This window comes from Barbatula barbatula (genome assembly GCF_947034865.1).
Source record: "Barbatula barbatula genome assembly, chromosome: 2".
In the NCBI taxonomy this organism is placed as follows: Eukaryota; Metazoa; Chordata; class Actinopteri; order Cypriniformes; family Nemacheilidae; genus Barbatula; species Barbatula barbatula.
Genome location: NC_136767.1, coordinates 14,932,166 through 14,947,583, shown reverse-complemented (window position 1 = coordinate 14,947,583; position 15,418 = coordinate 14,932,166). Strand labels below are relative to the sequence as shown.

Sequence of the window (15,418 nt, the reverse complement as noted above, 5' to 3'; positions counted from 1 at the left end):
ACAAAATGCATATGAACATATCTTGTAAACTACACTACAAATGCACAAGTTAGATGTTCCTGATTTAAAGATGTAACCAACAAAGGACAAAAAAACTTTCTGACTTATTGCACTAATTCATTTTTATTCATATAAAAATATTTGGTCACCGCTGCAATACTACCACCGGATCTGTCACCTATCTGCTCGGAGAAGAGCAGTTGAAAGCAGTCAGAGAACAAGCAAATTAAAATCTGTCTCTCAGCACAATTTGAATATGTCATTTCCTCTCTCTCTCCATCTCTCTCTTTGTTTACTCTCTTGACAAGCAGCCTGTGCTGGCAGCTTTGTCCATCAAATGACACCTGCTTCTCCTGATTGTTTGCTCAAATTCCTGTCCAGAGCTTTGTAGATAAATGTCAGTATTTTTCTCTTGCTGTCTTTACTTTTATATCTTATGAAACGCACGTGGCCGTGGTGGATAAGCAACTGCATAAATATGGCACAAAGATTGCTTTCGCTCATACAAAAAAAACTAAAGGTATTAATTCATTCGCGGTTCATCTGGATTTCTCTTCAAAATACTTATACAGTATAAATAATAAAATGTGTTTAATAATATTTTATTTATTATATTTTTATACTGTAACACTAATACACGTGTGGCACTAATGTGGATCTAAATGGAACAATATTTTCACACTTGAAATGGTTAAACCTGGGTCATTCTAAATGTTGGGGGGTTATATGTTTAACATTTAACATTTGTTAAAAAATGCTTGTTCACCGTTTAATGGCTAAAAGAAAAATCCCTCAGGAAGTGCAGACTTGCAAAGAAAAAAGTTCATGAATGCCAAGCTGATGTAACACAAAACAAACTGTGTTCTATAATACATGCTCTAGTTACATTTGCCCAGGGCCCTTTTCCACATTCTAAAATGTGATGCCATGTCTTTGCTATCAATTATGATATTTAAGTCTCTTTTGTAACATTTAAAGCACACTGTTTAATTAAGATCATGTTAACTAATAAAGATAACAGGCACTATCGTAGTAACTTCAACTCTTGATTACTGAAATGTTCTGAACACTGAAAAGAATTTTCATCCTTTTAAACAATTATGGGTCACACTCGAGTTCACATGTTGGGGGGTTATCTCCTTAATAAATATGACAAGCTTGCCACCCTAGATCTCCTGTGAACTCCTTGAGGTTTCTACTGCAATGTGACAAAGGCATCAGACAGCAAGAGCCTGCGAGTTCCTCTCTCTGTCAGCTTGTCTTGACAGCTGCCATTTTCAATGGCCCGGCATCTCTACCACCGCCTGCACACTCACGCTCTGCATTTGTTATTTTTTCCACCTCACCCTTCTCAGGAGTGCCGAGCAGGATTACAACAGCCAAAAAATCAACAGTGTCACTTTCTATTAAAGGCAAGTCAAAGGAGAGTTTATGAAAGCTGCTTCTAACTTTATGACATGGTTGAGAAGGTACATTTTGGGGCAGGCATTTCGGAACCCTCCAGCCTGCTTTCTTTGGTGTCTGGTCTGTTTTTTTATTTCAGTTCCAGTTTGGACTTATTCCTTCAAATTATTTCTCAAATTATTGCAAAAGAAATCAAAGTAATTAACAAACTTACAAATCTTTATTTATATTTATATAATAGGGGGGGAAATGCCAGACAAGAAAGAAATATGTGGCACACTATAAGGCAACAAAAGCGTGATTCCAAACCTGGGTGAGCAACACATCACCTGCCATTACGGCTTGATACGAGGCTCTCTCATTCTTCTCATTCATTGGCGAGAGCTGTCTGCGATGTCAGGGCACATCTAGAATGATTCTATCAGTCATTTCAGCCAAGCATAACACAAATGTCCAAAACAAGTGAGAGGCAGAAGCAGCTGCAGTGCTCACGGTTCAACCACATCCTTCTATCTGGAGTCTGGATCATCACCAGTGCTGCAGTTTTCAGACAGATGGACATGCATACCTTTTTGTTTTTCCTTTTTTGAGATGCCAATGAGATTCTGGATATATTTGTGTGCACAAACAACCCTTTAGTGGGCGCCATCAAAATGAACCGGATCACAAACAATTGTTGCCCTGCCAGGTGTACATGTAGAAACATAACTGAGCTGAGGAAGGGAATACACTGTGGATCATTACCACATTTACAATTGTTCTTAAAGCATCAAACAATGTGCACACTCAGGCACATTGTTTAAATTGCTTTTGTACAGAGGCATCTGCCAAAAATCTAAAAGTAAGAATAAATCAGGCTAAAAGGCAGGCCCTTACTTCTGGACTGTCGTTGTAATGTTTGGATATTATCCTTTGTGTGGGCATGTTGTTTTTTGGAATAAATATTAGTGGAGCGATATCCATCCTAGAAAATTGCCTTCTTAAAATGTTAAATGAAATAAATAGATACAAGCTAACACATTTTCCAAGAACTATAGAAATGATGTGCTTCATGCTTTTCACCTGTGCATGCTATTGCAAAGCAATCGATGATATTACGAAATTAAATAAACCTGCCATCTATTTCCTGACTACATGTCCTGTAGCCTCAGTACAGGTTAAATTACATTTAATAATTTTCCTCTTTTTGTGATTTCATTTTTTCATGTAAAGCTGCTTTGAAACAAAGTAACATTGTAAAAAAGTACAATAAACGAAATACAACCAACAGAACATCTATAATAGAGATCAAAATGTCAAACGAATATCTTTAAATGAATTTAAAGTTGAATTATATATGTAACATTTTTAAATAAAATAAATTACAATGAAAGCTGAAGTTCTTCTGGGCCAGTGTTTATGTCTTGCGAAGTGGGTATAAAAAAACTTGAATTGAATAAGAGATCATTTGCATGACAACCGTCAACCATGGCAATCTAAATGACAAAATTTTCTCAGATCTGCAATTTAAAAACTTAGTGCCACAAAACTGGAATGTAATGGATTTTTATCCTGTAGGTATTTTTGAAGAGTCGAGAAGCATATCCAGACACCCATGTTCTGTGGCAAACTGAGATTACAAGCCATTGAACTACATTTTCCCTCCCACCTGAAAACCTCCATGCTTAAGTGCCCACTTTCTCCTCTCACTAATCATCTATTACGGTAAATGACTTTGACGCTAATGTACAATGCAGCTGTGTGTTCCGGAGCACCTAAACAAGATTTAATGTGAACACTTATACCAGTAAGCTCTGGCCTATCTGTGCAATATTTAGCTGGACATTGAGCTGCTCGGCCACCGCCTTAACCCATATTAACCTAACACGAAGTGCTACACTCCCTTCTATTTCTTATGAACGGCGGAAAGGACGTCACGCTTCAGTAGAACTTTAATACGGTTCAGAAACAATCACTGACAAACACTGCAGTCCGTTCGGGGAATGTGGCAGGCCTGCGTCTCATTGAAAGCAGGATCCTTGATGTGAAGTCAGGCTTTTTCCTCGAGGCCAAATTCATGGCATGAATAAGAAGACGGGTAGACGGCTCAGCCATTGATTCTGGCTGGTTTCCTGGTAGCACGTCGTATACTCTGGGCTCAGGGAAGTCTGTTACTTTTTCACAGGCCGTGTCCAAGAACAACAACTCGAAGGGTGGATCGAGAGAAGTCACAAGTGAAGTATTTGCAACAAATACAGTTTTTTGTGTTTGTGTTGTTTTTGATCTATATATATCTGTTTGTCACAAATACAAACACATTTTAGGTGTGACTATTATCCTGAAATGCATTCCTTTAAAAATGATGATGAATCAAAAGCATTATGTATGCCATCTCAATCCATCAGCCAGCGAAAGAGCCATGGGGCTTGCTCACACATCCACAGCTCAATGTAATTTTGCCAGTTTTAAACTTTCATGAACTTTTTTCCACTATCTACTCCCCGTGCTTGGAATCGGAAAACTGCCTATGTGCAGTACAACTCTCTCAAACACACAGCTGATCTGGGGCTGCCCCGCAGAGTCCCGCTGTTCCACAATTTGCTGGCTGTCTTTGATTTACTCTGCCATGGTCGGCTCAGGCCACCGGGGTTTCAGAGGTAACTGGCTGTGCTGACAGCTTCTCCTCAAGGCATTTGCCATCAACTTACCATATCACCCCTCTCTAACTGCAACATCAAACAAACTCAGTAAAAAAATAAACTAAAACAACAGCATCAAATGTCAATACCCCAGAGTGTGCTTCTGCTGTCATGGCAAGTTTAATTTATGGAGAACAACAGCTGCATTAAGCCCTTAGGTAGCTCTCAGGAAAATTGAAAAATACTAGAAAATCATAAAATATGCTAACATAAAGGGAAAACATTCACGTGTTGTTAATATTCTAAGATATGATTGAACTAAGTCCATTTTTAAGGGTACACCAGAGTGGTAATACACATACAAATAGGTGTCAAGATTTTAGTATAGTGCATTGTGTATTGTAACTAGATTGATAGTATGTTCCATAAGTATATTCTCATTTTAATTCTTATTTTTGATATTGGCTATATCGCATTTGTCGTGAACGTGGAGGAAGAACCCAAGTGCAGGCAGCGGGGATGCATGGGGTTTAACAAATAGACTTTAATAATAAAACGAATACAAAACAAACACCCACGATGGGAAAAAACACTAACCAAACTAAATACCAAAACAGCAAAAAAACACTTCCCACAAGGGGGGCAAAAATAACCCACTAGGAAAACAAATAAGGTACTTTGGCACATACACGGTAACAGGAACAAGGAAACTCAGAGCAACCAACGAGCACAAGACAATGGACAAGAGGGCATTAAATAGGTAACTAGCAAAGGAGATAACAATGGGCAGGTGTGGGGAATGAGACACAGGAGGAAAGCTATAGTAGGAACGAAAGGGACAGGGCCAATGACGAGATTGGAGAGAACGCATATTATGTCCTGATAGACAATAATACGTCTCTCACCACATAAAACACGTGGGTCTGTCCTGATTCTGCCCCTAGACTAGAAAATCTAGTAGAATCTAACCTAGACATGACAGCTTTAGTTTGCCAACACCATGATGGGCTTTACTTGCTTTACAGGTAGAATGGTTAAAACTGCATTAGAAAGTTCTCTTGTGATAGTTCACCCAAAAATCATCATTTACACACCCTCTTGTCATTTCAAACCTCTATGACATTTTTTTTCCAGAACACAACAATGTTGGTAACCAGCACCCATTCACTTTTCCCTGTTTTTTTGTCAATACAATTGAAGTGAGACTGTGCTGTTCAGTTAACAACTATCTTCAAAATATCTTGTGTATCAAGTTTCTTAAAATTCATCTCAAGACCCCTGTATTCTCTTCCATTCCACAGTGCTTAGTCAAAACCTTTTCAGAAACAAGAACTTAAATGAAATTAATCCAAAATATACAGAGCTTCCCTGAAATGATTGGACTACCTAGACATCCTACCAACTGATTTTTATAGTATAGTTTTGTACATCCCTAGACACATTACCAGCCTGTCCTGCGGATTGAGAGAATTTGAAGGACTGCTGGGGTCCGGCCCAGTCCTTCACTGCCAGACGTGAGCTTTCCCCCGATCACAGGGGGGTTAAGCATATGCCCTGGGGCCTCCCAAAACCTGGACCATAAAACTTGCCATGGTGGCTCAGCTCAGCCACGAACCCTGAGCTAGTCTGGCAGCTTAGGGGAGGATCTGAGGCCTGGATGACTGGGCCTGCGGTCAGAGCCAGGACTGGACTCTCTTGTACTATGAACAGGTATCGTGGATTACAAACAGCATACAAATTTACAGAATTCTATAGTGGAGAGAGGACTGCTTGAACAGGTGCCATGGCACAGAAAATGTGCTCAATTCAGACATCCAACATGTATGTGACTCCCTCTAGACACTCAATACGAGAACCTAATCTTTACACGGAGATTCCCAAAGATTTAAAGACAAAGGTGTTATAATGCATAATGTTTCCAAGTTTTCAGGAAAAAAGGGAGTGATGATGTCATGCTCTGGATGCCAAAGCAATGTGCCCCGTCTAAAGACGCATTGTCTAAATGTCTCCTTCACTTCCCAGCAAAGTTCACTAAACTCAGAGGCTGATAGGTCTAAACTGCAGGGAATATAGAGAAGTGAAAGATACGTCCCCCGTATCACTTTTTCCAAATCTTTTCTCTGGCATTGACTAACTTGCTCTTGATTGTGCTGTGGGAGTTGCAGAAGGACATCAGTGCACTTGTCTGAGGCAATGAAGCTTCCCCCCCTCTTCCTCTCGCTCTCTCTGCACAGCCCTCGCTGTGTTTTTGGCAGTCACAACTGACCATCATGAGCCGTGGTGCCAATTTTAGTGAAAACTGGCACATATGGCAGCTGAAGTGCCATATGCCATAACAGAATATTTTTGGCGGTTTCCTCCATTTGTATAATCACTGGATGCGATATAAAAGTGGTTCATTATTAATTTTTCTTTTTACCATTTTGTACCCCTTTAAAAGAACCATTTATGCAAGCGCAGCTCATAGAGTTCATATGAAAAGGAGCATAGAAAAAGATTAAAGGGGATGGATTTGGGATTAGTCATTTTACAGGTGAGCCTTTGATACTTTTGTCAGGCACCTGTATATAAGTCTATGACTATGCGGTGTGCACTATTTGTGTGTGTGTGTGTGTGTGTGTGTGTGTGTGAGAGAGAGAGAGAGAGAGAGAGAGAGGGAGAGAGAGAGAAAATGCAAAGTGTTTTTGTTCTTTTGCTCTAAACACTTGACATACGAGGTCCGTTCTTCCCTACAAGGCTTAGACTCCTTCCTTTTCCTCTTCTGCCCTCCATTGGAAAGACCATGTTAAGTCGTCAGTTTACTGCTCTAAATCTAATTCAATCTAATCAAAAGCAGTTCTGTCTGTTAACGCAATACAATTCCAAGACAGATTGACAAAAAATCTTTGTAAAATAACTTCCTACTGCATAAAATATCACAAAGAAAGACCAATATTTCTGACTGCTGAAGAAATGAACAGTTGGTGCTTAGGTTTATATTGTATATATATATATATATATATATATATATATATATATATATGTGTGTGTGTGTGTGTCCTCCCGCTAATATGACAATGCCACACCTGATATAAACATTAATCAAAACATTGATTATTATGAGCCTTTTACCTCAATAGGCCCAGAGGCTGATCTCCATGTTGCCATTCATGTTCCTTTGCAAGAAATTTAGTGCAACACAGCTGAATTGCTAAATAAAAACAATCTAATATTTGTTTACTATGTTGTGCCCTGACATGCATCTGTTTGAAATATGCAGATGTTTCTGCCTCTCTTTGCTGGTAATACAATTGCATCATTCTATGTTAGCACACAGCACATCTGAATACAACAATTAAGACATGGAACAATTAAGACATGTAACAATTAAGACGTTAACATGTAATAATTCAAAATTCAAGATAATCTTTGACCTTCTTAAGCATCTTAGGTTTTTGTGTGATATTAAAGGGGGCTTTTGTGACTTCAAAAAAGTTGTGTTGCATTGACAACTGATATCAAAGTTAAAAATCAGTGTATCCTGGAGAGAATTCAAATCTGTCATTCACTTTACACAATGAAAAGATATTTTCCCCCAGTGAAGTATAACAGGGGCTACAGTATATGACTTAAAGACAATAGAAGAGGAGGGGAAAGTCATTGTGTCCATCGCACAGCCTCCGCCAGCCACCATGAACCTGCAGATCATGAGCCAAGCAGATGGCTACTGATAGCTTTCAGATAACTGTATAGGAAAATAGTCTTTATCATGCTTGGCTAGGCAAGTGTTCTGAGCACAAGGAGATTTAAGTGTGTGAATCTTTATATGTCAAAAGCCTCAGAATAACAAAAAACAATTAAGGGGGGGGGGGATATGAAGATATTCATATCTTCCTAATTGCATAAATTCCATGTTGTTTTTTTCAAGAGACCTGTATCTACAAAAATACCCGAATGCCACAAACCTTGTGCCAATATGATTTAATGAAAAAAAGTGTAGAAAGTATGAAAAAATTGACTGAGACAAAAATACAATTTGTGCAAAGCAAAAATAATTTACCATATCAATCTCAGTTAGTTCCACATATTTGAGTTACTATTTTGTAATCTACCATGAAGATCTTTAAAATAGAAAATAATTGTCTGCATGATTAATTAATTTCTGTAAATTACAATATCAAATGAGAAAAATACTTCAACTGTGAATTGTGTGTAATGGACTTTATGGGTAAACGTAAAAAAAAAATCTTTAAATAATATGTTATACTTATATTTAGTCTGTCCAAATTATGATCCTGGAAACCTGAAACACTTTTTCAGCAAAAGAAACTGTTGAAAAATATATTAATACTTCAGAAATGTATTGACGTGATCATAACTTTGCAGTTACATTTGCAAATAGAAACAAAAAAAGAATTTGAAGAGGTCTACAGTCTTCAAAACAGTTCACAAAAAATAATTTTGGCTATATTTTATCATTCCAGAATGCTCATCTAGAAAACTTGGTTTTCCTACTGATTATCAAAATTGAAATGACCTTTGTAAAACAACACAGTGAACACAGTACTACATTCAATTACTGGAGATGATGATGATGATGTCATGATTTTACTTATTGCAAGCACAGCCACCCACTTAAATATAATAAGAACACCTGAATGTGTTATATGGTGTTAGAAATGTAGTATTTACGTCTACAGTTAACATGTTTGGCAAAGGTCTCCAAAATGCTGTTTTATTATACAGCAGTACAAAAGTCCTTAGCAATCTGTAGTTATAAGCGCTACTAAGACTAGTCTTATCAACAGATAAATATATAGATTTTGTGGAGCTCATCAACACTTCATCATATTGCTCACTGTTTCTAAAACACTGAAATAAACCGCGTGCGTTTGTTTGCTCGAATACTCACTTCGGTCTCTCGCAGGTGTTAACAGAGACATCATGAATCCAGTCGTGCCGAGGTCAGGTTCTCCTATAGAGAGTGAGCGCCACACTCAGCAGGTGCGCAAGAGTCCAGCCTGCAGCGCTCATGAGCCGCGTCTCTCTCAGGCAGCCAGAGCGCCCCATGTGCAGTTAAGAGTCAATCGAGAAAATTGCCAATTTCTGATATTTCAACCAAAACTCTGAAAGGTAATAAAGATAATCAGTAGAAGACATCATTTAGAGGCGGATTGCAAGTGGTGACATGTTGTCTTTATTCAATGACAGCAGTTCACTAAAGGAAGCTGTGTAGGCTACAAACAGTGCACGGGTACAGAAGTTGGCAATATGACTATAGGGCATGAAGAAAGCCACGTAAAAAAAGAGAAAGTGTTTTGGCTAAATTGAAGCTACCATCTAACTAAACAACAATGCCAATAATAAAACAAATAATAATATTAATAATGAAGAAAAAATAATGCATTAAAAAATACTGTTATTAATTGAATGCATAAATATTTATGAAACACTTTTTTCAAGAATGGAAAGGTAACTGAACTATACTACTATACTGAATAGTCTGCTAAAAGGCTATGCAAATGTTTTAGTTACTACAGTGCATTTTGTAATGTTTCTGAATCAATCTGCAAACAAACCGCAGCTACTTACTGTCGGCGACCGAAGAGTTAAAGGGAGGAGACGAAGCGTGTCACGCCTCATTGGGCAGATTATGTGCAGCAAACAAAAAGTGTGTATCTGGGTGCCACTCAGTCAGTGTATCGGCCCCATCTGCACGCCTCTCTACACTCGCGAACCATAAGACGGTCGGCGACACTGTCACTTTCAAAAGACGGGGAAATGTACTGACTGCACGGACTTCACTCAAGGCACCGAACACCTACTTGAAGATATTGACAGCAATTTTGAAACCTTGTGGATTATTTTACCTTTGTATCATGGTGAGTAATGACAATTTTGAAATAGAAATATCCGAAGGCTATTCATTCGTGGGATGATGCTGCGCGCAAACAGCATCCTTGCAGCACCGTTAAAGCCTCGCTGGTGGGAGATGAGAGCGCGCTGATTTACAAAGCAATAGCGGTCATTGAATCGGGGAAAGTGGTTTAAACGGCACGCTGGCATAAAGTTGGAATGACAGCGAAACCGTAGCCAACAAAGACCAATAAAATTGAGGCTGAAACAGGAGGTCAATGAGTTCGTCTCCTCTATTTTAGAAATGCGCATATCTTTGTGGGTCTATTATAGTATTTAGCTGAAATGCATATTCATTGGATCCTTTGTGGAATTCTGTTGAGTGAGAGTGCGACCTCACAATTACAAAAGGACAGGGTCGTGAAAGAAAGGGCAAAATTCACACTAAGGCTTTTATGGATGAAAGAAACTTTAGCATCTGTGTCTCGAAACGAGAGCCAAACGTTTCCGTTTAAAACATCGTCGAATTTAAAATATATTTGCTGTTTAAATGCGGCAGGATATATTTTTACATTTTCTGCATATTGATTTGATATGCGCCCCAGCCTTTAAACTTGCAATCGAAATACAAAATAATATCAAGAAACAGGTGACCACGTTGTTTTTAACAGCATCGTTCATCACAGCTGAAAAACCGAAAACGCACATTTGTAGTATAAATAAGAGATGTTAATAGATCCGAGAATTTTTTTATAACAAAATAATACATTATAGAGTCTCCAGTAATAGTCGCTTCACAGTGATTGTTATTAACATATTTCACCGCATCTTTTTTTAACATAAAAACATGTTTCATGCTTATTTATTATTTGATCTGTAATGCTGAGAAATCACCAATAGCACGGGACGAGTGTCTTTTAAAAAAACAATAAAACTTCCACAAAAGCAGAAATAAATTATGCTGAAGAGTAAGCCTATACGTGTTTGGCATGCATGTCAGAAATGTATACATTTTGTTCACATTTGTCAAATAAAACCCCTGTTGTGTTTAACAAGTTGCACGAGAAATCTGCACTTCACGCGTAAGAAGACGCAGGATATTCGCTTATTTATAAAGGGACATTAGGGGTTTGGAGAAGAAAAATAATTATCTCCCCGTGCTGCCTTAATTAAAGTCTCAGAAGGGAAGTGGTGGATTATGCTAATGACCAGACATACGTTCCTTCTTGTATAATGGTGCTAAAGGTTAGCTAATATGAAATCAGCGACTTTGACAGTGCTTTTAAAATCAATTCGATATGGTCTGCGATTGTAAATAGACCGAACGGTCTCATAATAAAGATTTTCATCCCTGTCAACACGATGTCAATATTTTCCAAATTGCATCCGAAAATTCATAGAAAACGAACATGTAAAAATAGAAATTAAGAATTAGTACTGGAAGCCTACTCTCACAGTTATGCTTGTAAAAAGTGTATGCTTGTAAGAAATGTTTTCTGTTTTTTCTCTGCTTTTACAGGATTACTGAAACATACCCTCATAATATTGAACTTTTATAATTTAAAATATCGTCTAAATAACATAGATCGTATCAAAGCAATGTAAATGTCAATATTATATTGAACGTATACTTTAGCACAAAGACTGCATCTTTTTAAAATATTTTTGTTTTATTATTGACTTTGTGTAGTGGAGAGGTCTCATTTATATTTCCACATTGAAAAATACAGAGAAACATAAATGACATAAATAGTTTGGCAAACAATTGGCCGTTTATATTTACTACTATTATGAACTCATTGTTTTACGGCAGATGATGGAGGAATCCAGTTCCCAGAGACTGGCCTGGGATGGCGACGCCAAGGCGATGCAGCAGTGTTTAACGGACATTTTTACCAGTGTCTACACCACCTGCGACATTCCTGAAAATGCCATTTTTGGGCCATGTGTTCTGAGCCACACTTCCTTGTATGACAGCATCGCATTTATTGCTCTGAAGTCGACAGACAAGCGAACGGCGCCTTACATATTCCGGGTATGATCAATGTTCTTGTGTGTTTTCCAGTTCCAGTTAAAATGTTACATTTCTATACAGTCTGTACAGACTCAGATTTATTTTGGAGCATTTGTTTATCTGTACAAAACTGAATAATTGTGGTAGACAACCATTTTTTAGCAAGAGACAATAAAATTAGGGTTAATTTATATAGTGATGGCAACCAAAGTGTAAAAAGTGGAATTAAGTCACAGCTGACCTTTTATCCTCTTTACTGGTGCTGGACACAGGTGGACACCTCAGCTGCCAACAGTTCTTCGGAAGGCCTGATGTGGCTAAGGCTGGTGCAGTCGGCAAGAGACAGGGATGAACAGAACTTAGAGGCCTATGTGAAAAACGGCCAGCTTTTCTACAGGTCACTGAGGAGAATAGAGAAGGATGAAGAGCTCTTGGTGTGGTATGGAAAAGATCTTATCGAGCTGCTGCTCCTAAGCGCAGAGAGAAACCAAGTCAAAAATAAAGGTAAACTTTGAAAATAGCTGTCTGTGACATTTTGTAATTTGTAGAATATCAGATAACTATTTTATATATTTTATTAAATCAATATAGAAAATATAATGTGACTTAACTGTTGAGGTTTAATTGAAAAAGAGAAAAACGTTTAACATCATTTAAGGTCTCTTTACAGTAATTTTTACAATGATGTAATTAGTATTTGACATATGTGTAAATTAATTTGTTAATGTGTAATTCATTTACACATTAATTTCAGTATGTTTAATAGTTTGTGAACACCTTTCCTGATATTTCTCTTTTGTTCTCCACAGGAGCTTCACCCTTTTTGTGTCCAGACTGCAGCCAGCGTTTTCAATTCGAGTTTCCCTTTTTGGCTCATCTGAGATTCCGTTGCACTAAGAGACTACACAGCATGGCCAGCCCAGAAGAGGAGGCCAAAGATGCCAGCGACCAGGCTAGTCTACCACCTGCCAGGTCCAGTCCCAAACTGGGCCGATCCGATGGCTTTTCCAACCCACAGGACGGAAAGCCATCCACAGACTTTCATAATCTTGCCAGGGATTTAGAGAATAACAGAACCAGTCCACCGAGCGACAAAGAGGCGGAAATCCTGAGCGAGAACTCGGGAAAGCGCAAGTTCTCTGACATGGAGGACAGCAGGAACAGTGGATTATCCCAGCCCCTCAAGTCCAAAGAGGAGCTGGCCAACTCAGCACAGCAGTACCGCGGAGCATACGGTCTGGAAGAGAGCAGGCGGGCCTTTTCTCCTCCTGTTTCGGAGCCGACAGAAACCAAGAGAAGCGCCTTTACAGAGGTCAAGAAGTCACCTCAGAGCTTGAAGCACAGTGGCAAAAACTCCAGCTCCAACTCTGAGAACAAGGAGGCTGGCCGGCCCAGCAGCAACCCGACTGAAAAACACCTAAACATCAGACAGGTTCTTAGCGAGACTCAGCCCCCGCAGTCCCGAATGGGGACCTCATCAATTGGCAGCGCTTTCACTTCGGTGCCCCAGCACCGTGGTGGAGGATCGGAGAGAAAGAGTGCCTTCAGCCAGCCGTCTCGCACCTTCTCGCAGCTATCACCTCTTGTCATGGCACCCAAGCTTCTGCCGGCGGTAGACTGCCATCCTGCAGTGGGCGACACTGTCTCTTCCAGTAGACTCTACCAGGCAGACCACCTCGCCGCAAAGCTCCAAGGCTCAGAACTAGGCAGCAACTGCCCCGTGCCTGGTGGGATTGGAAAACAGAACCCTTTCCTTTACACCACAGCCTTCTGGCCCAAGACCTCAGGCCCCATCCAGCTGCAGATGCCCTCTGCTCTTACACTTCTGCCCCCTTCATTCAGTTCTCTTTGTCTACCTGCCCAGAACTGGTGTGCCAAGTGCAATGCCTCCTTCCGCATGACCTCTGACCTAGTCTACCACATGCGCTCGCACCACAAAAAGGAGTACGCTATGGAACCTCTTGTTAAAAGAAGGAGAGAGGAAAAGTTAAAGTGTCCGATCTGTAACGAATCTTTCAGGGAGCGGCACCACCTTTCCCGGCACATGACCTCCCACAACTGAGGATTAATTCTACTACATCTTTATCTTTTGCTCCATTCCTTTTTTTCTCGAAGAAGGAGAAATTCCAATTTTGTATCAAAAGGGAATACCAGGAGGAGTAATGACAACACATTTGTTCTCACTTTTAAAAAAACGTTGCTGTTTGATTTCTTCAAATGTCATGTTTTTGTGTATGGAAATTTTGACCTAAAATCCTGAAATCTATTTATTATATGAAGCACTTATTGTTTGAAAAAAGGGACGATATTAATGTAAGTGTACTTGGAATTTTGTACACAGTATTGTATATTGTACATAAATCAAGTAAGATAAAGATCCATTTCATTGAGAGTTATTCAATGATGTGTTATCTCTATATGCATAAGGATATTGAAAACTGGGAGTATGATGCTGAAGTGTATTTAAGAGTGCATGTAAATGATAGCTATTGGTTTAAGATGAAGTCTATTTGAATCGATGTAAATACTTGTTTTGTTTGAATACAAAGTGTAATATTTTGTGTCTGTGAGGAATAGATTCAGTGTTTCTTCCTTTTGCTGAAATTTACAATTTGATAGTTTATCTAATCATGTTGAATGCTTTGACAATAAAATAGCTTTATTTTCACCTAACTGTGTGATTAATTCTGCCTAAAATTATACGACACATATCGGGTGTAGATGGACGCTTTATGAACATCTGTGAGTGACGTCCTTTCAGAAAACCACTGCACTGTTTAATACGTTTCATGAACTGGTTCAGGCTATACTTAACACCCATTATTAGCATATTAAAGTGATCCTATTTTAAAAAAATAGGCTACTTTCGATATCACGCAGTTTTTTATAACTTTGTTCGAAATTATATTTATAGTAAACGTGTGTAATAGGCGACTAAGACGCGAGCTTAAATATTAAATAAAAAATGAATTGACCTTACAAGGTCGATTTTAATTTTAACTAAAGCACTCTGTGACTGTCGTGCTTATTAAAATATTTTTCTAATTGTTTTCAACATTCTGGTGGACAAATAATAACAATTAATACAATATTAATACTAAATCATTTTTACACAGACTAATTATAATTTCATCCCTATAATATATAAAAATATAGGTCTATATAGCCTACATTTAAAATAGCAAGACTCAAGAAATTCGACATTAAAATATTACTTTTCTTTTTATGCACCGTGTTAACACTGCCCTAACTTTCTTCAGGAAAGAGCAAACGTAAACATCCGTTCTCCATCCTATACAAAGCTTTAAAAGGCAAAACAGACATTAACCTAAACTGAATGCGTAAATTCTCAAAAGGCCGCAGCTGTAATTTTACACAAGTTTCCTGATTTAAAAGAACACAAACGCCTTTGTTTTAATTACAATGATATAACCCTCATATAGACATTTATTGCGTAGTCCTTCTGTCATGAGTTCACATTACAATAAAACAAAATAATTTAAACCTTAGCGCTATCAAATTAAACGTCATAATAACCATGATTTGA

The 15,418-nt window shown here is 38.4% G+C and overlaps 1 protein-coding gene across 1 annotated transcript; it reads left to right on the top strand.

The window, feature by feature from the left end:
* The first annotated feature begins 9,660 nt into the window (after positions 1 to 9,660).
* On the top strand, positions 9,661 to 14,536 carry prdm8b (PR domain containing 8b). Its single transcript, XM_079450986.1, has 4 exons — positions 9,661 to 9,883; positions 11,671 to 11,892; positions 12,144 to 12,375; positions 12,681 to 14,536. The coding sequence occupies exons 1-4, from the start codon at positions 9,881 to 9,883 to the stop codon at positions 13,931 to 13,933; spliced, it is 1,710 nt and encodes a 569-aa protein (XP_079307112.1). The 5' UTR covers positions 9,661 to 9,880; the 3' UTR covers positions 13,934 to 14,536.
* Positions 14,537 to 15,418: the final 882 nt, after the last annotated feature.

What these genes read in the sequence shown, in the direction of transcription:
- prdm8b (XM_079450986.1), top strand. An exon ending in CGGCGCCTTACATATTCCGG is followed by an intron (nt 11,893 to 12,143) that starts GTATGATCAATG and finishes TGCTGGACACAG; the next exon opens with GTGGACACCTCAGCTGCCAA. An exon ending in AAACCAAGTCAAAAATAAAG is followed by an intron (nt 12,376 to 12,680) that starts GTAAACTTTGAA and finishes TGTTCTCCACAG; the next exon opens with GAGCTTCACCCTTTTTGTGT.